This window comes from Primulina tabacum, chromosome 6 (genome assembly GCF_025594145.1).
Source record: "Primulina tabacum isolate GXHZ01 chromosome 6, ASM2559414v2, whole genome shotgun sequence".
In the NCBI taxonomy this organism is placed as follows: Eukaryota; Viridiplantae; Streptophyta; class Magnoliopsida; order Lamiales; family Gesneriaceae; genus Primulina; species Primulina tabacum.
Window position 1 is genome coordinate 1,903,843 of NC_134555.1, and position 25,562 is coordinate 1,929,404.

At 36.0% G+C, this 25,562-nt stretch overlaps 4 protein-coding genes across 9 annotated transcripts; all 4 read left to right on the plus strand.

Moving 5' to 3' along the window:
- The first annotated feature begins 305 nt into the window (after positions 1-305).
- On the plus strand, positions 306-8,703 carry LOC142548583 (peptidyl-prolyl cis-trans isomerase PASTICCINO1-like). The gene is made up of 20 exons (XM_075656977.1): positions 306-633; positions 718-802; positions 1,013-1,082; positions 1,218-1,315; positions 2,018-2,140; positions 2,417-2,449; positions 2,820-2,878; positions 3,047-3,131; positions 3,416-3,574; positions 3,736-3,793; positions 4,121-4,269; positions 4,460-4,557; positions 4,722-4,791; positions 5,668-5,727; positions 6,376-6,432; positions 7,091-7,159; positions 7,314-7,391; positions 7,885-7,986; positions 8,128-8,199; positions 8,275-8,703. Exons 1-20 carry the CDS (start codon positions 560-562, stop codon positions 8,536-8,538), a joined length of 1,863 nt encoding a protein of 620 aa, XP_075513092.1. The 5' UTR covers positions 306-559; the 3' UTR covers positions 8,539-8,703.
- A 2,912-nt stretch (positions 8,704-11,615) lies between these two features.
- LOC142548584 (uncharacterized) lies at positions 11,616-16,059 on the plus strand. 4 transcript variants are annotated; one of them, XM_075656981.1, is made up of 3 exons: positions 11,616-11,889; positions 12,822-15,414; positions 15,499-16,059. In XM_075656981.1, the coding sequence occupies exons 2-3, from the start codon at positions 13,003-13,005 to the stop codon at positions 15,781-15,783; spliced, it is 2,697 nt and encodes an 898-aa protein (XP_075513096.1). In that variant the 5' UTR covers positions 11,616-11,889; positions 12,822-13,002; the 3' UTR covers positions 15,784-16,059. The 4 variants fall into 4 exon arrangements, with proteins under 4 accessions (XP_075513096.1, XP_075513093.1, XP_075513095.1 ...); XM_075656978.1 differs by having other exon boundaries at positions 11,616-11,881; positions 12,813-15,414; XM_075656980.1 differs by having other exon boundaries at positions 11,616-11,881; positions 12,819-15,414.
- Positions 16,060-17,563: 1,504 nt separating this feature from the next.
- Positions 17,564-20,962, plus strand: LOC142548588 (phosphatidylinositol:ceramide inositolphosphotransferase 2-like). Of its 3 annotated transcripts, XM_075656985.1 has the most exons (13): positions 17,570-17,738; positions 17,833-18,019; positions 18,205-18,294; positions 18,970-19,056; positions 19,161-19,229; positions 19,319-19,399; positions 19,503-19,574; positions 19,681-19,738; positions 19,824-19,926; positions 20,064-20,159; positions 20,255-20,301; positions 20,387-20,496; positions 20,629-20,956. In XM_075656985.1, exons 2-13 carry the CDS (start codon positions 17,987-17,989, stop codon positions 20,698-20,700), a joined length of 918 nt encoding a protein of 305 aa, XP_075513100.1. In that variant the 5' UTR covers positions 17,570-17,738; positions 17,833-17,986; the 3' UTR covers positions 20,701-20,956. The 3 variants fall into 3 exon arrangements, with proteins under 3 accessions (XP_075513101.1, XP_075513100.1, XP_075513099.1); XM_075656986.1 differs by having other exon boundaries at positions 17,564-18,019; positions 20,632-20,962; XM_075656984.1 differs by having other exon boundaries at positions 17,570-18,019.
- Positions 20,963-22,803: 1,841 nt separating this feature from the next.
- LOC142548587 (laccase-7-like) lies at positions 22,804-25,508 on the plus strand. The gene is made up of 5 exons (XM_075656983.1): positions 22,804-22,973; positions 23,389-23,540; positions 23,683-23,927; positions 24,051-24,179; positions 24,268-25,508. The coding sequence occupies exons 1-5, from the start codon at positions 22,872-22,874 to the stop codon at positions 25,353-25,355; spliced, it is 1,716 nt and encodes a 571-aa protein (XP_075513098.1). The 5' UTR covers positions 22,804-22,871; the 3' UTR covers positions 25,356-25,508.
- Positions 25,509-25,562: the final 54 nt, after the last annotated feature.

Below are 25,562 nucleotides of genomic sequence, written 5' to 3' on the forward strand. Positions count from 1 at the left end.
AGGGGCTACGCCAGGACACTTTCCTGCGTCTGAACTAATGACACTTGCTTGAATCGGAGCCTGAATTTCCGATGAGTATCACCCTCAAAAATATATATATTTGTTGATATTTTATGACCTACATGATACATTCAAATCTGTAACCTAGATTCAAGAATCAAAACCTAATTATACCCATAATAAACCCCAGTTCTCAAGCAAAAAAAAAAAAAAATCTTCAAAAACGAAATCTTTCTTTCAGATTATTTCTAAAAGATTTTTATTATCTGAATATGTCTAATAGATGTATTTAAGATCCAAAATGGAATATATTTCTTGAATCAAATCTGGATATCCAAACACGGTGTTGGAGAGCAGCCACCGTTCCCTGGAGCGTACCTCCCAACGTCTTTCACCTAATCAATGGCTTTATCTTACACCACTTAGATTATTGCCTTGGGTTGTTCGCCATTATATGTGCTCTAGTTTCACCCTTGCACGGCTTCTGCATATACCCGTGATTTGGCTATTAAACTGGAGTTCCGGAGCAAGTTGCTAGTTCTTGGAATTCCAGGAGAAAATGGCTGTTGTTGATGAATCAGAGCAAGAATTTAAACCCCAGAAGAAAAAGATAGATTCTGAAGATGACAAAAGGCTCGCCCGACCCTTTTCCTTTTCTCTCAATATTTTCATTTTCGTAAGTTCCGCGGGTTCTAACGCCTGAGTTATGTTGTGTAGGAAGAAGAAAATTACGCCTGGAAGTTTGATGAAAGCTTTGATAAGGACTGGAAGCGGGGAAAGACATCCTACCGATGGTGATCAGGTTTGGTTTGTGCCATTCTTTGTCTTTGATGCTGGTATTTGATAGTAAACGACAAATTTCTGAGATAGTATCTGTTAGTTTTACCTAATGATATTGGGAATTTGGGATTTTGACAAGTTCCCAGTATCGAAGTTCTTGGGGAATCGATTTCTCGGGGTATATAAGAAAGAGATCTCTTAAATAATTAATGCCTTGTTCTATATTTTGCAGGTTATATATCACTGCACAGTTCGGACTTTAGATGGGGTGGTTGTCGAGTCAACACGTGCAGAGATCGGAGGTGAGTTCATGCTACTGCATTTTTTCCCTTTATCTATCAATTTCTGTTGCTTTAGTAAATTTGTATGGTGCTTCAAAGAAACTGTAGACCTATATCGAATGAAATCACCTCGAAGTCATGTGTATTGTATTTCAGGCAATGGTACACCAAAGAGGCAGGTGTTGGGTAAAAGTAAGATGATACTGGGATTTTTAGAAGGGATTCCAACAATGTTGCATGGTGAAGTTGCGATGGTATGCTCTGAAACTTTTTCTTGTCAATGAAATTAATAGCGAGTGTGCTGCCTGTTAACGAGACTTATGTTGGTGTTTACAGCGTGCAATCGTGCATCGCCATGTTTGAGGTCAATGAGCACACTCTTGCGTATTTGTGGTTTTGGATACCCTCACATTCTTTTTGTCTTTTTACACTTGTCCATATTGATAAAGACACCTCTCTCATTTACATTAGTTACAATTTAAATCATGTGAATCGAAAAGAAATTCATATAATTTGGGGGGTTTGCAAGATTAAAAAGACAATTGACGATGTCAATGAATAATCTCATAGTTTTCAGCCTGACTGGTCGATAGGTTTTTTAGGTGCTTTTCCTATAAATCCATTTTTCACTTTTTAAATAACATGTTTTCTATGTACTTTTGTATCGGTGAAATCGTTTTTCTTAGAATCTTACTGTTGTTTTGCTGTTGTTCACAGGTTTGTACTAGTTCTTCTGTCTTTTGAAAGCTGTTTTAACTTCCACCTCTTATTTTCTGTAATAATAAACACAATGGCCATAAAAAGTTATTAGTATTTATTAGGTCATTGGATGAAATAGAGAGCGATGCTCAAATTAAGGAATCCTATGCATTGGGGTTATGGTCATTTGTGCTCTTATAAATCGTGATATGTGTACGTCCTATTTCATTTTGACATTATGTAATCTCTGATGTCAGTTCAAGGTTAAACCTGAGCTGCATTATGGTGAGGAGGATTGTCCAGTTTCAGCTGCCGATGGCTTTCCGAAGGATGCCGATCTTCATTTTGAGATTGAGCTGATTGATTTCTGTAAAGTGAAGGCAAGACTTAATAATTTCCTCTCAAGCAGTGGCTAAATTTCATTCTAAGTTTTATGAAGTGTGATATCTTACAATGTGTTCATGTTAATAAATTTTTGTATTGTAGCACTCTTTCTTTTCAACTCTATGTAACCTGTAAATTTATCTTCTCAGGCGCCTGATTCCAATGTTGCTTCTTATGTTTTTCCAAAACACAATGTTTGGCCATTTTTTCGAAAATTTGAAAGTTCTATCTTATGTTTATTGTATATTATTTTGTGCCTTCATTTTTTTCAGGTTATCACCGAAGATTTAGGTGTCTTAAAGAAGGTAATTCTTTTTTTTACTTTATAATGCTTGTTCCTTTGATCAACTGAATTGAATGTGCTATGGTGTTTACTTTCATCAAACGTTTGGCGAAATAGTAAATTATTTTTTGTTACTTTATTCTTTCTTTAAGACCTAAATGCAATATGAAACACTTATAACTCTGCACCTGAGCAGTTTCAATTTGATTTCTCATTTCTTCTACAAGAAAGTATCGACAGCATAAATAAAGAATACAACCCAAATTTGTAACATGTAATGAATGCTCTTTTGTCAAGTTAGCGCTTTGTAAGATTATGGCATTCAATATACAAACCGTTGTTCTGGATATTAATTGAAACATAGAGTTGATTTATTGCATTTCTTTCAATAGGTAATAGAGGAAGGACAAGGTTGGGAACAACCTAGAGAGCCCTATGAAGTTAAAGCTTGGTATGGAATTTCTCTTCCTCTTTCTTTCTCTTTCTCGTTTGTATTCATTTTGTATTCCCCTGGAGAATATGGTGGAGGGTTCTAGTTAATGTTCTTTATGAAGGCTACAATGCACTTTTATCTTTGTTTTTACACTTCACATGATTGAACTTATGGACATAATACTAGGATTTCAGCGAAGTCGGGAGATGGAAACTTGATTTATAGTCATACTGAAGGACAACCATTTTTCTTTACATATGGAAAATCCGAGGTACATTCCCTATGCTGTACTTCTAAATGATTCCATTTGTTGTAGATTTTGACAGTACTTGGTCTTCTGTATCCTTTCTCTGTATTCTGTCTTTCGTGAAATCTGACCGGTAATACCTTAAATTTTTCTATGGCTTTGATCTCGGTGAATTCTATTTTTGATACTCCCAAGTTTCCCAAGTTTCTAGGAAAGTTTTGGTATATTATGATGTTATGTTCGAATTTTGAGATAAGAATATGAATTCAAAGTTCAAACTGTCATGTTCATTGTTGTTTCTTAGCTAGGTCACAAAAGGTCTTGAGATGGGAATTGGAACAATGTCAAGGGGCGAAAAGGCAGTAATATATGTCAATAAGCAGTATATCACTCAAGGCCCTCTGATTCCCTTGGTAGAAGGTATTGCAGAAGTCCACTTTGAGGTGGAGCTGGTACACTTTGTGCAGGTAAATACATGAACTTTATGAAATTGTAGTTATCTTCCGGTCATTCATTAATGTGGGAAGAGAGATTATTGATTCGAGATTAGCATGATACCGCAAAAATTTCAATGAACAATTTGTTTGTGTCGATGAATAGTGACAGATCGTTACATTTCAAAGTATAGGTGCGGGATGTGCTTGGTGATGGACGCTTAATAAAACGCCGGATTCGTGATGGAAGAGGTGCTGCTTCAAAATTTTCTGAAATTCTAGAACTAGAATGGTCCAAGTGCTTGTTTGTGCGATTCCATTAGGGAATTTTAGTTACTGCAGAAAATTGCACACAAAGACGTCATACCTAAAGCTTTTTTCACTCAATTTTAGTCCCTAAAGCTCATGCTAACAATTAAGATATTCCAGCGCACTGTGCCTTTGGGGTTGTTTAATTCATCTATTTGTTCCATTTATTCTCTTTGCTTCTATCCTCTGTATGTGTTTTGGGAGCCATTTAGATTGATTCTTGATTTCTCTGTAATTAATTGGAATCTACTTTCCATTTTTATTGATCAGGTGAATTTCCTATGGATTGTCCACTTCAAGACAGTCTGCTACATGTTCACTACAAAGGAATGCTTCTAAATGAGGAAAAAACTGTTTTCTATGATACAAGAGTTGATAATGGTGGCCATCCTTTGGAATTCAGATCAGGAGAAGGGCTTGTAAGCCACTTTTAAGATCTAGTATCATAACTTGGCCCATGTGTATATTAATGCCTCTTCTCGTTCTTTCAAAATTATTTTTTTCGTTGTCATAAAGAGAGGCCAAATGTGCTGTCTAAAGCCCTTGATTGCTTCTTTCTTATGGTCTTTTTACTTATTCGGGTGACTCATGGCGGGCTTTGAATGCTAGGTACCAGAAGGGTTTGAAATGTGCACCCGACTAATGTTACCTGGAGAGATAGCGCTAGTGACATGCCCCCCTGATTATGCTTATGACAAGTTTCATAGGTTAACTCTTAGCATAACAGTACCGATTTTTTTATATAATAATATGTTTGGAAATAGTGACTAAAACATAGCAGGTTTATTTTCAAGTTCTCATATTAGTTTTTTCCTTTTATTCTGTAAACTAACCTAGGTTTTTTAATCTCTTTTCCTTTTTACATTAACAGGCCAGATAAAGTACCTGAGGGATCCTATGTTCAATGGGAGATTGAGCTTCTTGATTATGAGAAACGGAAGGTGTGGAAATTTAACTCCATAGAAAGAAAACTATGAAGTGAACTAGGATTCTATGCCAATGTGACTAATATTGAATCGAACAGTATAAAATTTTGAATGGATATTTACATGTGTGATTTTAAGTATAAATTGGTTGATATGAATACAATGGCATACACTGGTAAAAAATGTCATAGATTTTTATGATAGAAGCACATAGTGCATTCAAAGTGTCAGCAAATGTCATGCCTTGAACCCGGCTTGCCACAGCGTGGTTGCATTGTGACTTCTTTAGCAACTACTCTGTACCTGTTTTGATTACAAAAATATTAATACAAGTTGTTATAAGAGTTATTATAACCTCATGTAAATCATTTCAGATATCCATTTTAACAAGACAAGATAAGAATAATACAATCACCTTTTCTTTGGAACATGACGTTATCGTCTTGGTTCACTCGTCGATCCACAAACACTAAGAACGTAAAGGTAGGTGGCTCTTACAAGTTCAAGAAATGACTTCTGTGCACATGGCATTTTGCCAGCAATTATCTCCTCTGTGCTGCAATCTATCAGAATCTCTTATACAATTCCGTCATGTCACGAGCCTAGATTTACCTGAACATGACTGTACATGTGTTCCTCTAGCAACTTTTGCGTCTTCGCCATCGCTGGGACAGAAGTATTTTAGTAACGAGGGATCATGATGACCTCATGAAGTTACACACAGAAAAATTGTAACTACAAATTCTTAGAATTTACTTGGAGAACTAATTGAGCTAAAGCTGTATCTCTTGATTGAGGAATAACCTGTCTGGCTCATTATGCTGTCATTTTATGCTTTTGGCTGAAGTTGCCTCCAATCATACCTTGTTTTTAATTAAATCTTTGCCTCAGGACTGGACTGGTATGAACTTTAGACAAATAATGGATGAAGTTGAGAAGATTAAAAGCACGGTAAATATTTCTGATTACGTCTTTCATCTGTCTTCAGGTTTTTTATCTGACAAAGAAAGAATGGGAGAAAGTCTTCCGTGTATAGCTATGAGCACTTCACTTACACCTTGAGTAATATTTATCCTTCAAGTAATTTATCAATTCAGGAACCCTAGTTTATAAAGGTATCCTTTAGGAAAGCTGTTGTTTTATTTTTTGAGAAAAGACTATTCGGCTAATATTTGGACAGAACTGAAGCACTAAGCATGCATGCAACTGTCTAGCATTTTCTAATTGACAAAGCTTATTATGTCTACACACTTTATAGCAAACAGTTAGATTCACTAAACTGTTCAAGCAGAAGTTTCATGTAAAATGAGTTTGAGAACTAGTCAGTCATAGCATACAAATTTCTGGTGAATTTATGACCTTTGAGATAGTGCATTTGTTAATTGAGTACCTCCTTGGTATATTCCCTAGTTAAGTCCATGCTCGGATTAATGGTTTCTGCCTTTGTCATTTACTGCATCCATGTTCCTTTGATATTGTGCTTTAAGACATAAAACCTTACTTATTGAATTTTTTAATTTTATTTTGGAATCAAATGGTTTTATATTGGAGCTTTCTTACAGATGAAATATAGTATTGATTGGCCTCTGGTATTTTCAGGGCAACAGGCTATTCAAAGAAGGCAAATATGAACTTGCCAAGGCAAAATATGACCATGTATTTTTTCAATCTCTTAACTTCAGTTGATGAAATATGTTGAATATTATTGAAAAAATTCTTTTCTGCTATTTGTTCTATGCTGATTGTCATTTATGTTTGTCTTAATTGAGTTTCTTTTGGCACCACCAAAAATTTTCCATCTCCTCATCCAACTGATTACTTTGGTGGTTCGGGTGACGCAATATGAGCATGTTCTTTTTTGTTACTTGTAGTTTTCATTACAATATTCAATTTAGCTGAGGTCAATTTGGCGTTTCCCACAGCTTGTAGCTTAAATTTTATCGTCCATTCCACTTTGTAATGACCATTTGTAGTCTAGCATGTGCTGAACTCCTATCACTACTTGTCAGGACCCATTATTAGCATCTCAGTACTTCATCATTCCGAGTCTCTCATAATGCTATTCAGTTTTATGTTCATATTGAGAGTGCCATACTTTCTATCATCAGCAATTTTATTCTCTGTTTGCACTAAAGATATCAAGAAAATTTGATTTGAGCAAGATGTACTGTTTGTGAGAGTCCTTAGTCACACATATAACCCCCTGGTTATAACTCGTAATTAAACATTTTATGAGTTTTTTTATTTGGATATGCATATTCTATTTCTGTTTTCTTTATTCTTTTTCATGAAAATCACGCCATTACTGTTACAGGTGCTTCGGGAGTTTAATCACGTAAATCCTCAAGATGATGATGAGGGGAAAGAATTTTCTGAGACAAGAGTATGTTTTAGATTTCTGACTAATTATTCTGTATTCCGTTATATTTTTAAAATTAAAATTTGTGAAGATTATCTCTAGTTTTGCGAAGTTAATTTGTTTATTTAGATGTATTGGTTCATTGGTGATTTATTCTCTCATTTAATATTTCTTGAAGAATTTGTTGAATCTCAATGTGGCTGCATGCTATCTGAAAACGGGTGAATCCAGGAAGTCACTTGAAGCATGCAATAAGGTAATATTATAGTCTTTATGCTTAAATTCCTTCAATTTATTTTGTGGGAAAGATGTATGTTCTTATGCCGAATGCTAATAACTTTTCTAGATTGGCATTATTACAGCCATAATCCACGTTGTCCAAAAGTTTAGATTCTCAAGAATAATGTGTTTCTAATTTATGTTTTTGCATTCATCATGCGCAACCATGTCATGTATTCCATGTAGAGCTTTGAGTTAGGTAGTTTTCACGTTGATTGCTTTACAATTGTTTTGGATGATTGGAACTTTTTTTTCTCCATGCATGCAAATTAACTTTGTTTTCATATCTTTTCTAGTTTGCATTTCGTAGGGAATGAATATGACCCTTATCTTAGCTGTAGTGATGTGCTGATCACGTATTGTTCTCTTCTTCTTCAAGACTATTTCATCCATATGAGCGACCCTTTGAACATTAGCCACTTTAAAAAGGTTCTACAGATCTCGATCTTCATTTCAATCATGTTATACAGGTGTTGGATGCAAATCCTGTTCACGTCAAAGCTCTCTACCGCCGAGGAATGGCATACATGTCAGCCGGAGATTTTGAAGAAGCTAGAGCTGATTTTAATAAGGTAATGCTGCTGCATGTATGTATTGGTCAAATTTCATATTTCAGTTGTGTAAGATGTTTCATTCTTAACTTGCTCAAATTCTTACCCTCATTTTTGTGAACATTCTTTTTCTAAATTACATTTCACGACCCACCCTTCTAGATGACCACCATCGATAAATCATCAGAATCAACTGCAAAGGCGGCCCTTCTCAAACTTAACAAAGAGGAGCAGGTTGGCCACGAGAACAACTTCTAATTCTTTACGAGAGTGATCTAGTTTAACTAATTTCTATCCCTATTTGAGCAGGAGGTTCACATAAGGGCTCGTAAACAATTCAAGGGATTGTTCGACAAGAAACCTGGCTTGATTTCTGAGGCGGGTGACATTGATACACAACAAATTTCTTCTGAAATGCCTGAGATCGATAATCGGGATGTTTTAGATGGTGATAGCGAGCATCTTCTTCCGGCCAATGCTCCTCCACCCCGTACCAACTTGTGGTCCAGATTGTGGCCTACCAGCAGAAGACTTTTTACAGCTCTTGGATTGGATCGATGCACCATATTGTGAGTTGGTTTCTTGATCTTTGTTCCTTTTATATGCATGCGCTCAGTTGACTGAACCTAGGAACAGCAGAATGCCACTTTCATATATATAGTTCTTTTGTTGAGTGTAACCCATAATTTTGTGATGAATCTTTTAGCAAGAATACGGTAGAGAAACCACCCACAAGCATTTCTTGTAGAGTATATCAAGCGTCGATGCATTAGAGGTTTGGAATAAAGGAGCAAAGCACAATAAAAACAAAAGCTTCTTTAAAAAAAAATACAATAATAACAAAAGGTAAAGATGATTAAAGTGGGGATTTAATCCTTTATTAAATCAAACGATATTCGTGTCGTATGGTCGGTCCACTTTGCTAGAGTAATTTGATCTTTTCTAGAGAAAATTTCAAATATAAAATGCTGCCTCCAAAGAAATCCTCGGGGTTCTGGTATTTACCTCCCTAATCTATTTCACAATTTTTCATTACAAAAAATTCAAAATTTCCAAAATTAATATTTTTATCAATCAAGCAATCAGTTATAGATATAATTTTTTATCCTTTATTTATGTGTAACATGTCTGAGCGCAACTTATTTTGCCTACAATTGATTGAAAAAAAAAGATATGATTTAATATTAGTGGAAATAATTATTTGAGTTAAAATTTCGATTTTATAATACTATTTTTTTAAAGAAAATAAGTTGCTTTTGCAAATATTAGTTATTTTCTTAAACATTAATAAAATATTGGTATATTTTCACACTTAATTACTTTATGTTAACGTAACAAAGGCTATTATACTTGATTTACGATTTATTAGATTATTTAAAATATATGTAAGTTAATAAAAATTTTGAGTAAAAGTTAATAAATGATATTTTAGGAACAAAAACAATATATTTTCACACTTGAGGGTTTTTTGGCATTAAAATTATTACGTTGGGTTTTAAAACAAAATTGCTTGCATATGGCAATGATTCTCTGGTCTCTTGATCCTGTTTTGCCTTTTTTATTGTTTTTAAATTAGAGTAGGTCTTCTGTTAAACGGTCTCACGAAATTTTATGTGTGAGACATGTCAATCCTACCGATATTCAAAAAAAATAATACTCTTAGCATAAAAAATAATACATTTTCATGGATGACCCAAATAAAAAATATCGTCTCACAAAATACGATCCGTGAAACCGTCTCATTCAAAATTTTGTTTTAAAATTATATATATTCTCTAATAAATATTGAAACCATCCGCATCATAAACAATAATAAATAAATAAACAAGAACGTGCATGTCCAATCAAATTATTCCAATAATTGGCGACCAAAAGTCCAAAAGCCACCTCCATTAAGTACAAATATTCTCTCATGCTTTTTAAATGTTGAATTTGTTAAATCTTGTCGAGGTACTGGAGTAACGAAACATTGTGATTTTGTTTTCTCGGCTGTAAATCAACTGTTAGCAATTAATGAATTAATGGCATTTGGCACTATTCTTGTCTTTCTCTGTCATCACAGGAAGAGACATGTGATACACATTTATAAATTAATTTTATGAAAATGATTTTTTATTTATGTTGCTCATAAAAAAAATTATTATTTTTTATATCAAAAGTATTATTTTTTTATTGTAAATATGAACAATGACTCGCACACAAATAAAGATTCGTAAATTTATATCATATGTTGATGAACTAACATCTACAATTTCACAATAACGCAGCGTTTGGTTGGACGGATTAGGTGTGATAGATTATTTCATCACACCTAATCCTGCGTTTGGTACGATTTTTATTTAACCAGCTCAATCCTTCCTATAAGTGATTAGGTGGTATTACGTGTGATGAAATAATACCTCATTCATCCGTAGGATTATTAATCCCTCCTCTATCCCTATTCTCTTTCCAATTTTACCCTTCTTCCTTCGCCGCTATTGAACCACCTCGGCTGCCGGACCGCCGCCGGACATACGCCGGACCGCACCGCACAGATGTCGTCGGACCTTCGCCGGAACGCCATCGCCGCCGCGTCGGCTGCCGGATCCGCCGCCGGACCGCCGCCGGACCACCGGACCGCCGTCGCCGGAGTGGAAGAAGAAAAAAAAAGAGGAAGGGCAATTTTGTCCTTTCATAAAAAATTTCAAAATTATCCTACACTTAAAAATCTTACAAAACATATTACCATATATTACATATCTACGACAATAATTTTCTTTATCATTTACATACTAATCATTAGTTTATTTTATCCTACAACCAAACGCAGCCTAAGAGTATAAATCCAATTTATGACAGCCCAGGTCCAAGTTTTTCGCGGGAGAAGGTATCATCAGTGACACCATTATTCTTGCAATTTACAGTTGGATTTTAGGATATTCCGAAAATTACAAAAAAAAAATAATACTTGTCGCATTTATACATAAATCATGCAAGCACTGTCGGTGCATGAACAGATAAGAAATATGAACTCAAACAACAACTTTGAAATTATAAAATTTATTATGATAAGGTTAATTTTGTCATTACAATATAATATATAAATTTAATCACTCTTATTAAAATCATATCAAACATTAAATAAAATATCATACATCTTATTTATCCTTAACTTATCCTTATATTATATATCACATGTTTATCCTAACATGTGTACCAAACTATGCCTTAGTGTATTAAATCTATATTCAATCTCGATTTTTATGAATTTTTAGAAAGTTTAGTGGAATTCAAAATAATTTTTTTTACAGTTCTTAACATGTGTGATATTTGATCTCGACTTTTAAAAACTATATAAAAATTTAAAGATATTTCAAAATTTACTAGCCAAAATTGCTTATATACTCTATCGTAATACAAAAATTACGATAAAAGTATAGCTAGGTTGTGTGACATTTTAGTTTTTCAAAATTAAATAAATTTTTATAGTAAAAAAATAAATGAAGTATATCATCTCAAAAAAAGAAGAAGTGGGTATGAATGTGAACAAAGCATCCTAAAGAAGAGGAGGCTGCTGCCCTAATACAAACAAAAAGATCCTATACTCAACTAGGCTTCCAATCACCATGGGCCCACTTGGACCCAAATATGGCCCATGGCCCGTTAAAGCAGGAAAAAATAAACAAGGAAACACTGAGTGATTTTGACCGCACATCTCTTGCTACCTTTATTTTTAACCGTCCGATTCGCCGTTTATTATTCTTTACTCTCTTGCTAGCTGCAGTTGCACATCTAATTCCCGGCAAAAAAAATTTTTTTCCTCTCTCCGTGTGTGTGTGAGAGATTTCTGTCCATGCAGATCGTAGAATACGGTGCGTGCAGTTCGTAGGAGATTTCTTGCTTCAGGGACTCTGCAATTCCTTTCTTTGTGTTCAGTGTAAGTTCGTTCGTTTGCTTATTCTGATTTGTTTTCCTCATTTCGTGTTTTTTGCCCTTCTACTTCTTAGCTTGATGGGCATGTTGCATATGGATGCGGGTCAGCATTTTCTTGTGGCACTTGTAAATTGGGGCTAGCACTTGATTTGCTTGGATCTATGTTGGGTGTTTTCGCCGGTGATTCGGCTTTAGTTTGTTCGGATCTGTGCTTTTCGTGTACGTTTCTTGTGACTGCTGTTATATGATTTGGAAATTCCAGTAGAATACTTCAATGCTTGTTGGGAACCCTTTTTAGCTGACGATTTATGGATCTTGCCCGAGTAATTTATTCGATTGTTCGACTTAGAATTCAACTTTAACAAAAGTTTTGTTCTTTATGTTAACGTTGTGTCGATTATCGGTGAACATAAATTTCGATCTGAAATACATAATGTGGAACTCGGAATCTGCAGCCTATAAAGAAAATTAAAAAATCTGTGAATGTCTACCTTCTTTCGGGTTTTGCTTTTTGTATGCTTGTGGAATACTTTGGGCTTTCTGATTTGCCTCTCTGGTCTTAACATCCAAGAGGCTATTGTGGCGTTTGATTTATTCATTTGGATACTTTTTTCTTTGTTTGATAATACATCTGGATACTCTTTGTTTGCTAAGAAAAGTACATCTGCTTCTCTAATTTTCTTGTTTTTCAGATTCAAAGTCCATTATTATGATTCCACTGCCTACTTCAATTATTTGGTTCCATGTTTTGGTTGCAATGGATATATCTGCCACATCATTTGAATGTTACACTTCCAAAATTTGAGTTAATCTACATAAATCCCCCTGTGGAATTTTATACGAATGACCTCAGGAAATCTATAACCTTGTATCTTAAAAATGTGAATAACTTCATGGATGATTTTTATTATAAATTGACTTTTTTTTATTATCAGGTGCAGGAGGACATATTCTAACGGTTACTAACAAGATTACAAGTTTCCAAAAGGACGTGATTGTAGTTTCTGATGGGTGAGCTGTGAGCATATTAGTGATGATGTAATACAGTGCCATCTGCTGTATAACTTTGTCCTTAAAGGGTAGAAAAAACTCGATTTTTTGGACAACTTAGAGCGAAGAAGTTAAATGAGAGAGAAAACTTCGAACGTGGCTAAAAACAAGATTCCATGGCCCAAAACAGGAAAAGGCTCATGGTTTCTGGACAAGGAGAAAGTTGAGAGTCCCAATGTTCAGCCGTTACTCGTTCCAAATTGTGAATTTAGACAGAATGCAAGCACTGAGCATGCCCAGATTAGATCGTTGGAGAAAAACCGAAAGTTGCCCCATGGGAGTAAGGTGAGCATTGATGCTGAGCTAGTTAGACACATGTCAAATTTACCTGGTTTTCTCCAGAAAGAAGAGAAAGAAAAAAGTGTTCAAGAAAAGGCATTAAATTTTGGAGTTTTCGATTGGAAGCAATTGGAAAAATGGAAGTACAACGAAGGTGTGCCTATAAAATGTCACCATAAAAAACCTTCATCCAGCAGAGGTTATGTTTGTATGGCAACTGGAGCTCCTAAAATGGGTTCCTATCTGCAAAAGCAATACTCCTCAAATGGTTTGAATCCCAGTGTAGTATCTATGGGAAAACATCCCATTCCATGTTCTCGTTTTAGTTCACGTCATAAAAAACCTCCTACAGCACATATTTCATCTTCTAGTGCAACAAAAAAAGTGAGAAATGAAACTCACCGGAGAAAAGAAAATTTCTTTGAGGGTGGAAAAACTGAAATGTGTGATAAAGAATATCAGTTTACTCGAAGTGGCAGTATTGATAGGCATCAAAATTGTCACCAGAGAGCTGAGAACAACTGTAGAAGTTCTGAAACAGCTGTGAACAACTGCCCTAGGAAGGATGCAAAGGAAAAAAATGCACCAGAAAAGAAAGTTCTGTTTGTAGAGCTGGAACACAAGTTGTCGCTCCCTAAAAATGATACAGTCAATGGTGGGGTTAAGAAGAGTACAACTAACTTAATTGGAGTGGAATCTAGTCCACAATATTTCCATGTAGAACCTCTGTCGCATAATGTCTTAATGCCTAAACATCTTCAGATGAAGAGTTGCTCTGTGAGTTCTCAATTTACAGAAGGGAAGAGGTTCTCTGATTTATCTTCTCCTCGGGAGTTTGGAAGGCTCTCAGTTGAATTTCCAAGCTCCTGTTCCCTTCCCGTTGATGCGGATGTTCATGCTGAGTCTTCCATAGAGCCACATAACATGGTAACTTCTACGGCCAATGAAGTAGATATTTACAAAGGTGCATGCCCTGAGCTGAATCCTGTTGCCTCAGTATTGTCTGAAGGTCGGTGCAAGAATACCAATGAAAAAACCACGAGGTCTACATTGTCAGTTAAAGTTCCAAAGAGATCTGAAGCTGACATTGCGGAGCAGCCCACTATGAAAGGGAGACACCCATCCCCTACTCGTTGGTTTAGTTTTGGTTTTGGAAAGATGAACAGGAGTTCTAGTTTTAAGGAAGTGTCCACGGTTCCACAATTGAGTTCTACATATACTACTGCCAAATCTGGCCCAGTAACAGAGAGTTCTTCTGGTATGAACAAATTTGATCGAGACAAGGCAAATGCTAGTAACAGGGGTAGGTCAAGCCCTTTAAGGAGGTTGCTAGACCCATTGTTAAAGTACAAGGGATCTCAATCTACCAAGATTGTTCAGCCAACTAATGGACCCTTATATTCCTTGACGTCTGGAACCCCGGAAACCATGGAACCGTATCAAGGTAGAGAACCTGAGGGGGTAGCCGGTCAGGGTCTTCTGCAGCTCACGTTGAGGAATGGGCTTCCTTTCTTTAAACTTTTGGTTGAAAATAGCAGCAGCCACATGCTAGTAGCTGTTGTGAAGCATCTGCCATCAAATGAAAAAAACAGTCGCTGCATGATATATGCATTCTACTCAGCTCATGAGACGAGGAAAAAGAACATGACCTGGAATCAGGGGTCGAAAAATAAAAGCTGTGGCCTTGACTACAAGATTGTAGGCCAGATGAAAATTTCAAGCTTTTATGTTCCAACATTACATGCTAAGGATTCTAGTCACTGCGCCATTAGAGAATGTGTCTTGTACGGTGTTGATCGAGAGCAGGAGGACAAACAAGCACATGAACTTTTATCTGACATGGAGATTGCAGCTGTTGTTTTGAAAAGTTCGTGTCAAAATCTTAATGCTGGAAACTTAAATGATGACCAAAAACCATACCGAGAAAGGGGGCTTCCACAGTGTGCATTGGAACCTACATTTGATGTAGGAGAATATGAAAACTCTATCAGCGCAGCAGTAATCCTTCCTGGCGGTGTCCATGGTAATCCATGTAAAGGTGCACCTTCGTCATTAGTTAGCCGGTGGAGATCTGGTGGATCATGTGATTGTGGAGGGTGGGATGTTGGTTGCAAGATACGGGTTCTTACCAACATTGACAAAAATGGCATGATTAGTAAAGAATCGATGTCTAGCTGTGCCATTGGTTGTGTTAATCTTTTTGTCCAGGTACTGTTTTTAATGGTTCATGTTGCTAGTAACCTCTTTTACTTCGAATCATCATCCATAATATTGGGATCTTTGCAATTACAGGGTGGTGCAAGAAAGAGCAAGCCTGTTCTCAACTTGGAATCATTTGACAATGGACTTTACTCACTTGGTTTGGATCCATCAATTCCCTTTCTAGAGGCATTTGCAACATGTGTAGCATTTATAACTAGTCAGAAATTTTCTGAAATTTTAGACAACAGTAGCCAGGAAAAAGTTCTAGAGGCCATTATTGGAACGAAACAGTTGAAAACTGCTACCATGTACCAAGGGCAAATTCCAGCAAAATATGTCTCATGTCCACCCCCTTCACCAGTCGGAAGGATTTGAATGCTGAAGCAAGCTATAACTATCTAGATATATGTGTAACGAGCAACTATCACCATGTCAATCTCTCATAGAGAGCATATATTTGCTGGAACTAACAAAAATCATGGGTACCAGTTAATGTTTTGATATTAACATAATAACATAATAACACCTTGTAGGAAATCTAACACATGAGAACTCGTACAAGTCTTTCCTCTTATCTTGAATCATATTCTCTGTTTGTAAAGATTCCTGATTCCTTTAATATGCTACTCGATGTATTTTGAACACATGCAAGTCAATGTATTTATAGGACAAAACTCGTCTCTTTTGATAAAAATAACGGGGATGACCATCATGTTAACCTGTCGTTAGGCCCGTACCCCGGCACACACGAGGTCCTTAACAATGATAGTTATGGATTTCTTGTGTTGTTGAGAATTAAACATGTTTTATTTATAGCTTGACAGTATATTGTGTGCTTTATGGTTACAATAAGATTAGGTGTTGTTTTTATAAGAACTAGGCTTGTGCAGTGCGTACTTTACAAGAAGGGTTTTGGCCACCCAACATTCTGCAACTTGGAAATAACGACCCTTGTTTTTTTGAGTTCATTTCCTATTTTAAGATTGTCATATTTTGTATTACATGCAAACATGTTTTCTTTCTTTTGGGTCTCTCTCTCTCTATATATATATATATATATCATCATTGAAATAATTGTCATCAATTTATATACTATATACATATATATATATATCATCATTGAAATAATTGTCATCAATTTATATACTATTTATAAATGTTAACCTGAAACTCAGGATATGTGGAGTGTGGACCATATATTGGTGGCAGGGAGGGGGGGGGGGGATTCTGATTGAGAAAATCCTGTCCCCCCAAAGTCCAGTGCATGAAAGGGTATGGTGATGACAGCTGACAAATGGTAGTTGCAATAATGACTGCACCATACCAAAAATTTTCAATAATAATAATAATAATATTTACAAGAATCTTTCAGAGTTATTATTTGCTTTAAACAAAAAACTCATTGGGTTCGACCACACACGACATTTTTATCATAAAACATGGCAACAAGATAGTTTTATGATTGATGGTTATGAAATGAATTGGTTCTTGATTTTGTGACGAACAGAGAGGACCAAATTGTGATAACAATGTGTCCGGTCAGGACAAGTCATGGCCTCTGGAAGGAAACCATCACTAAATTTGTTATCAATTTCCTTCATGCATTGTCCCATTCAAAATGCCACCTTCTATGTGCCGCCAAAGAATAGAGACATAAATAGAATAGACATATTCCGTATTATGTATTCCCACTGCCAAATAATAATGTATATGAAATATGTCTATATTTATTATCTTTTTAGTTTTTTTCATCAATCTACCTTTACTCATAAAATATATAGACTATTTCGATATTAAAAAAAAATTGAGTTAGGAGGGCTTGTTTCAATTACGTTTCGCTTCGCGTCCCAAATTCAGTATCAAATAAGCTGCAAACCATGGAGTGAAACAATTTTTATATCTTATTAAAATGCTAATTGGATAAGGTAAAATGAATTTTTTTTATGCAATTTGTTTTTTTAATAATTTTCTTACCTGAAAACACACACACACACACACACACATATATATATATATATATATATATGTTAGACAGAGGAGTGGGTATATGTAATGTTTCTCTTACTTTTTCTGAAAATATAATATTTTTAATATATTGTTACTCTTCTTCCCCTTAGGCGGGGCCCGCCCTCCTGCTCTCAAGTTTCAACTGTCCCTCCGTGTTCGACTCCCGTTTAAATAGACGTTGGACAGAAATCCTAAACCAACCCACTTTCGCAGAGTTTAATAAGAGAGGAAAGTTTGGAGAAATTTTAGAGAGATTAAAAAAGGAAAGAGAAGAGCCCACACCCCCCCGCTTGATTCAGAGAGAGAGGTTGCCTTTTCTGGAGGTGAAAGATTTTTAATCTTAATCATCCTCTTTAATTTCGAATATTTTGGCGTCATTATCTTCAAAGATAATTGATTTGGCAACTGGGCTTTCAGTTATCGTATCTTGGAGCCGGAATTCGTTAGTTTCTTGGTGGATTCTTGAAATTATTTATATCGTGAATTTCGAGGTGTGCTCTCTCTTCTGGCTGCAAGGATGATGAATGTTGATTAGTATGGCAGTTTGGTTATTGTCTGTGAAATTCGTAGGATGTCGTTTTACATTGGTCGCGAGGCTTCAAAGGTTCACCATTTCCCCACTTCCTCTACCTCTCTTTATGGCTTTCGTTTTATCGTTTAAAGAAACTGCTTTTGTTTTTGTTTCTTTTTTGCTAGCAATGCTATTTTTGCGGGAGTACTTTTCTTGATGTGTTTTTGTTCTTTCTTTTTTCCTCTTTATTTCCTGCGTTATTTCTTGGTTACGAGAAGTTCTGGAAAAGATTTTGCGCGGAGACGACAAAAGAAATCAACCTTCTTGCAGAAAATTGGAAGTATATTTTAGGGGGTCTCATCTGTCAGGTTCGTCTTTACATTTATCTATACATTCATAATTCATTGCTTCATCAATTTCTTCTTGCTTGCATATCTGGTGTTAATGCCAAAACAATTTCTGGGTCCAGTAATACATGGAATCTGAATAGTTTGAAAGGTTCAGGAACTTGGTTTCGTAAAATTGCTGGGAAAAATGAATGCCATCGAGACATTATCTAGTTTTAATAATTTTTAGCGGGATGTAGCCTGGCGGCTGGCGCTAGGCATTCACTCTGCTTTTCCCTACCTTGGTGAGAAGCGTTATTTTTTAGTTTCTAGTTTTCCAAGTTTTATTATGTTCTGCTGTATTTTGATTGGTGGAGCTCATTTATCGGTAGGCATTGCATCTTAATGGTAATGAACCTATGCTTTTCCAAGAACTTGTACATTCGAACTCCCGCATTCCTTTTCATGGAATGGGGATAAATAAGTGGGAATGAATAAGTAGAAGGAACTTATTGCAGTTGGTGCTTCAAATGTTTCTTTTTTTTTTTTTTGGAAAAATCACATTAGTTTCCTGCGTGTTCATTTTTTTTTTTTATAGTTATTAGTTTGTTTCAGATGAGTGTTGTGATTGTCTTGTTATATCTTGCTTATTGTCATTGAATTTCATGCAGCCTTATCTTGATTTAGGTCTCTAATATCTATATGATCTTTCAATAGTACATTCATGGATTGGCTGCTCGAGGAGTTCATTATTTCCATCGTCCAGGACCAATACTTCAGGACGTTGGTTTCTTCCTTCTTCCGGTTTGTTTGAATAATTTCTCGTTATTTCATTCCAAGGCACAAGTGAGCTGCCTGCTTACATCTGGAAAATTTTCTTAAGCTATAAACTTGAACTTGAGCTGTAGGAACTTGGGCAAGACAAAGCTTACATTAGTGAAACCGTATTTACCTTCATTTTTCTATCCTTTGTCTTGGTAAGCTTTCACTTTATTACTTTGTTCTTTTGAAATTATGGTCTACAGGGTCGAAGATACTTTAATATTTATTGTGGCTATGCATGCAGTGGACTTTCCACCCGTTCATTTTGAAGAGGAAGAAGATTTCCACGGTCTTGATATGGTGCAGGGTGTTAGCTTTTTTAGTTGTAAGTCTAAGTCGACCTGCCTTTTAAATTTGTTCTCCTGATACTTGGAAAAATATTGACTTTCATCATTTTAGGATTAATTTCTGCTTTCTACTTACTGCAGGCTTGTCAAATTCTCCGAATCATTACTTTTTATTCTACCCAACTGCCTGGTCCAAACTATCACTGTCGTGAGGTAATATCGGTGGCGCGATGACCCTTCATTTGTAAGATTCTGGTATCCATGTTTTTCTAAGTGAGTTTTAATCGTGATATTGGAAAAGTTGTACTAAATGATGCAGGGATCGAAGTTTGCCAGGCTGCCTCATCCTGACAACATTTTAGAATTTCTGTTAATAGGTGACAAAGTGGATAACATCTTCTTGATCTGCTCTTCTACTTGCATTTTTTTTATTGTCCATTCCTAATCTTTATGGGTTTGCAGTTCCTCAGGGAATGCTTTATGGCTGTGGCGATTTGATATTTTCGTCTCACATGATATTCTCTCTCGTCTTTGTGCGAACATACCATAAGTATGGCACTCAGAGGTAATAATACCATGGGTTATCCATGTCATATAAATGTTAAGACACTCAACCTTTGTGATTCAGACACAAGACCTAATTGCGAGTCCATCCGTCCATAGTTCTTAAGTTGTGACGTATTTCTTGGAATCTTGTGCCAGATTAGTGAAGCAATTTGCATGGCTGACTGTTGTGGCTCAGAGTTTGTTGATAATTGCATCTCGTAAACACTACACAGTTGATATTGTCGTGGCATGGTAACCTCTAGTATTGTCTATAAGCTTTTACAGTTAGAGCTCGTGGATTTTAACAGTGGTCTGGTTGGATTTACACACACTTGATTTCGTTGCAGGTATTCTGTGAATTTGGTTGTGTTCTTTCTCGACAAAAAATTGCCAGGTTTGATTTTAATTATTTATATTTTTCTCCTTGTTGACTGCTGCATATTTGATTTTCGAGCTCAGTTCTTATTCAATTTGTGCAGAACTGCTCGATCGTTCTAATGGAGGAACGTCGTCGTTGCTTCCCTTAACCAAGGCTAAGGAAGAGACTCACAAACTTTTGAATGGAAATTTTGGAGATGCTGCTGACTGGGTATGTAACATTAACAACCCCGCCTTCTGGTATTTAGGTGTATTCATTTTCCTGTATAATTAATTTATCTCAAACTCAAGTTTCATCCCATACATTTGATCGAGTCATCAAAATTGCATAATTTTTTTTCAGAAGCCAAGACCTCAGACCAACGGCAAGGTTATGGAGGGAGGACATGTGGAAACCGTTATTAACAGTGCATAGATAACTGAAAGACGAGTTTGGAACTGACAACTGGATTTCCGGCAATTCGTCATGACTGGTAAACTTTAACTGTAATTTAGAGGGTAGACGGTTGAGTCTGTTCAGTCATTTTGTATTGGGAAATTTCATGTTTTCAGTCTTTTTTTAAAATTATTCTCAAGTTACTTCGTTCTCTTTCATCATCAATGCCATGAAAATCCACCGAAATTGATTTAAGATTCAAGAAAATGAAATGCATGTTAGAAATTCTGTTGTTTCTTTAGGCTACAATACATCGTGGGCAGCTGATGCGCTTGTTCAATGCTTTTGTCCACACACATCAATAAAAAACTATTCAAACTTTTGTGGGTAATTTTGATTTTTGCACAAAATGCATTTAGTAGCCAGTCTCATGCTACACACCTGGAGTATTTCTTACTCTATAATGTTGTTAAATGTTTAGTCTTTAAATACATATATGTCAACTTTCATAAAAATATAAAAAACTCGTATGATCTAACGATATTGAAATATGAAGAGAACATATGCTAACCCGTGTGATTCGACATTCAACGTGCAAATCAGTAAGCCCATAGATTAATGATCTGAATTCGGTTTCAAAAATGTTGAAAACTAACTGAAGACTTTTCAAATTTTAATATTCAGTTAGTCTTCTCTAATTAAATAGTAAAACTTTCTCCCTTGCTAATGAAGAATGTTAAGCAACTTTTAAGGAAGGAAGACAGACAGGCAGGCAAGCCCCATAACACAAAAAAATTTCTTTTTAAGACATCATCTTGAAAACCAAGGAACTCAATATTTTCTTACATTGTAATATAATAATTGAAAAGTAATATACCAAATAATTATAGAAATAAAGCACTCGAACCGCCTCACGTTTTGAGATACACTGGCTTAGCTCGATTAATTTAAGGTAATTTTAACACGACCGATGAATATGTCTAAGAAATTAATTAAAAATGTTCTATATATAATTAAGCTCCCAATAATTGGAAATTTTGGTCGTCGGTAAACATTTAAATAATTGGTGAGATAACTTTTTAGAAAATAATCAAATTACATACGATATATCTAAAAATTCTCATCATAAAGGGCAACTAAGTTTTTAGTCATATAATTTACATGTTTTTTTTTTTAAAAAAAATTGTTTTTTTCCCCTAATTTCGTCACTTTGCACTGAAATGTTGATAAATCAAAGAACTTTAAGTTCCCTAATTTCCCTAATCTCATCATAAAGGAATTTTAATTTTTGTTACATAAATAAAAAATAATATCAAGTGATGGCGGTGTTTTACTTGCACAAGGTGCAGAAGTTGACTAGAAGATCAATTTAATCTGACTAATTAACAAAGAGTAGGTTTCTGGTCTCACGTTATCTAAGATCGGTCAACCCTATCGATATTTACAATAAAAAGTAATATTATTAGCATAAAAAATAATATTTTTTCATGGATGACCCAAAAAAGAGATCCATCTCACAAAAATACGACCCGTGAGACCGTCTCACACAAATTTTTACCATCATCAAGCTAATCTTCTTCTATTTTCTGCTTTTGTTTAAATTTATTGTTAGTGGTTAACAAAATAAGGAAGGGAGGAAGTGTTATTGATCAAGCTTCAACTATAATTCAACTTCCCTCAAGTTTAAAACATGAATCATAGTGCTAAATGTCTGCTTTGAATAAGTCATGCATGTTCTAGTAACCATAGACTTAAAAGGATTAACTTTTACAAATTGAACTAAATATAAAATTATTTTAAAAAATAAAAAGAAAGTTAAATTTGGTTTATTCACATCTGGAAACTGTGGAACTTCAAAAATTATATTACCTGCTCCGATCCTTTTAAGAAAATGTCAAAACATACTTATACGAGAACATACGTAGGCAAAAAAAATTCAAACTAAATATATATTTTAATTAAAAATTTGATGGCCAACTCCAAACAGTTAGGTAACGAGATTTCCTCTACCACCAGCTTCCAGTTTTCCTTGATCTTTTATTCGGAGTATCCTTTCACGCAATCGCAGGAAAATCTGCAGAAAGCGCATGTATAAATATACTCCAAATGCAAACCAATTTCACGTACTACACAACATTCTTAAATAATATTCTCCGAAAAGGGAGTGCTTGTCTTGAAGAAAAGTGAGGATTTACGAGTAAAAATATTCCATGGCGAATCATCTTGTTCTCTTGTTTGCATGCGCTTTGGCTTTATTGGCTTATTCGTCTTCTTCGTTTGCTTCGGCTGCCACCGTCGAACATTCTTTTCATGTAAACTTTCTAATTTTACTGTTTTCTTGGATATATAGTTAACCGTTCATGCATGCAGAAAAATATATTTAATCTTCTGCATGTATATTTACTACAGTGCAAAACTTTTTTTTAGCAGATAGATATACGAGTCTGATTCTATTAACTTTTTTAGCATTAAATTTATTGCTAGCTCGATTAAATTTTTTTAGTACGTATAAGAGTTTTCGTTCCGTGAGAATGTTGGAGTGTGGGTTAGCTAGTGTGGTTGACCGGCCATATCCATTTATTTATTTGTATAAATTTTCAATAATAATTAGAAGGGGAAATGGAAAAAGTAAGATATATGTTAAAGCAGCTCAAAACTTATGAATATATATTTCCCCAAGATTTTGATATTGCTAACTTTTAGTTACGTGAACGCATGCTTGCGCAGGTGAAAAATTTAACCGTCAATCGACTCTGCAGAAACCAAGTGATCACTGCAGTAAATGGCAGCCTTCCGGGGCCAACCCTCCGCGTCAAAGAGGGCGACACTCTGCTCGTCCAAGTTTTCAACAAGTCGCCCTATAACCTAACCATTCATTGGTAACACGCATTTGGGATATATATATATTATGGGACAAAAAAATCAAATAGTTTTTGACTTTCTTCGCAAACATATTAATATTTTTTTGTCAAAGGTGAAATAATAAAAATTAGTAATTGGTACTATTCGTTTGATGTGCAGGCATGGGATTTTCCAGTTGCTCAGCGGATGGGCCGATGGACCGGAATTCGCCACCCAATGCCCAATCCGGCCAGGCCAGAGTTACACTTACCGATTCACCATCACCCGTCAAGAGGGTACCCTATGGTGGCACGCACATGTTCAATGGCTTCGAGCCACCGTTTATGGTGCCCTGATAATCAGGCCTAAATCCGGTCGATCATATCCATTCCCTAAGCCACACAGAGAAGTCCCAATAGTTCTTGGTAAGTCCAGACTTTCTGTGTGAATCAACTCAATCGTATTCGAAAAAATCATTTCAACTCAATTTTATCCATCCAAAAATATTAAATCACAATACTCTCAGATATTAATAATAATGACTGCAGGAGAGTGGTGGAATGCTAATGTGATCGACGTGGAAAATCAGGCGCTAGCCACCGGAGCTGCACCGAATCTGTCTGATGCCTATACTATAAATGGCCGGCCCGGTGATCTTTATCCATGCTCCTCCAACCGTAAGTCTTGCACAAAATTTGCCTTTTCATATTAATGTTTCATTTATAAATTTAATGGGCTGTGATATCATTATAATCTTAAATGTAGACACCTTTAAGTTACAAGTGGAGCAAGGAAAAAGATATCTCCTCCGAATAATCAATGCTGCACTCAATAACCAGCTATTCTTCAAGATTGCCAATCACAAGATGGAAGTGGTGGCGGTTGATGCTTCATACACGAACCCCTACAACACCGATGTCGTCGTGCTAGCACCAGGACAAACCACAGATGTAATTGTAACCGCGGATCAGACGCTGGGACGATACTACATGGCCGCAAGTCCTTACGCTAGCGCGGCAGGTGTTCCCTTCGCCAACACCACCACAACCGGTATCATAGAGTACAAAGGATCCACACGGTCTAAACCCATCATGCCCATTCTTCCTGCATTTAACGACACCCCCACAGCACACAAATTTTTCACCAACTTAACTGGGCTTGTTACTGGACCCTTTTGGAGCCCGGTCCCGCGCAATATAGACGAACACATGTTCATAACATTTGGGTTGGGCCTGTCCGCTTGTGGGGCCCCTGGAAACACGTCATGCTCGGGCCCATTGGGCCAAAGATTGGCTGCAAGCATGAACAACGCATCCTTCCAATTCCCCGCCAGGTTGTCGATGCTTGAGGCATTTTTCAGAAACGTCGGGGGAATATACACCACTGATTTTCCCGACAATCCGCCGTTGCGATTCGACTACACGAACCCGAATAACAGCTTGAATCGAGCGCTCGTGATGACCACAAAATCAACAAAGGTCAAGAAAGTGAAATACAACGCAACCGTAGAGATTGTGCTTCAAAATACTGCCTTGATCGGGATAGAGAATCACCCAATCCACCTACACGGGTTCAATTTCTTTGTGTTGGCTCAAGGGTTTGGGAACTTCAACCGTACAAACGATAGCAAAAAGTTCAATCTCGTCAATCCACAAGAGCGTAACACCATCGCGGTTCCGGTGGGAGGATGGGCAGTGATAAGGTTCCAAGCGAATAATCCAGGTGTTTGGTTGATTCATTGTCACTTGGATGTGCACTTGCCTTGGGGCTTAGCGACAGCTTTCGTGGTCGAAAACGGGCCGACGCTTTCGAGTAGGCTTCCCCCACCGCCACCAGATTTTCCCAGATGCTAATTGTCACTGGGAACATGATTTTACGTTATTGTCGGTCGAAATTTAATTATTATTTTTAGTCACATTGTATTGTTTTTTAAACTGAATAATTAGTTTGCATACCTTTCCTATATTCTTGACATTCTATAAATGGTTATTTCCCCAAAAGTCAAATTTTTTCGTTGATTCTTGCAATAATTGACATTTTGATTTCTGACAAGAAATGAG

Coding starts and splice junctions, on each gene's coding strand:
- LOC142548588 (XM_075656984.1), top strand. CDS start 17,987: ATGTCGTTTTACATTGGTCGCGAGGCTTCAAAG. Junction 19,230..19,318: donor TTTTTCTATCCTTTGTCTTG/GTAAGCTTTCAC, acceptor CTATGCATGCAG/TGGACTTTCCACCCGTTCAT. Junction 19,575..19,680: donor CAAACTATCACTGTCGTGAG/GTAATATCGGTG, acceptor TAAATGATGCAG/GGATCGAAGTTTGCCAGGCT.
- LOC142548584 (XM_075656981.1), top strand. CDS start 13,003: ATGAGAGAGAAAACTTCGAACGTGGCTAAAAACAAGATTCCATGGCCC. Junction 15,415..15,498: donor GTGTTAATCTTTTTGTCCAG/GTACTGTTTTTA, acceptor TTGCAATTACAG/GGTGGTGCAAGAAAGAGCAA.
- LOC142548587 (XM_075656983.1), top strand. CDS start 22,872: ATGGCGAATCATCTTGTTCTCTTGTTTGCATGCGCTTTGGCTTTATTG. Junction 23,541..23,682: donor TATAACCTAACCATTCATTG/GTAACACGCATT, acceptor TTTGATGTGCAG/GCATGGGATTTTCCAGTTGC. Junction 24,180..24,267: donor TTATCCATGCTCCTCCAACC/GTAAGTCTTGCA, acceptor TCTTAAATGTAG/ACACCTTTAAGTTACAAGTG.
- LOC142548583 (XM_075656977.1), top strand. CDS start 560: ATGGCTGTTGTTGATGAATCAGAGCAAGAATTTAAACCCCAGAAGAAA. Junction 3,575..3,735: donor AGCTGGTACACTTTGTGCAG/GTAAATACATGA, acceptor TTCAAAGTATAG/GTGCGGGATGTGCTTGGTGA. Junction 4,558..4,721: donor GCTTATGACAAGTTTCATAG/GTTAACTCTTAG, acceptor TTACATTAACAG/GCCAGATAAAGTACCTGAGG.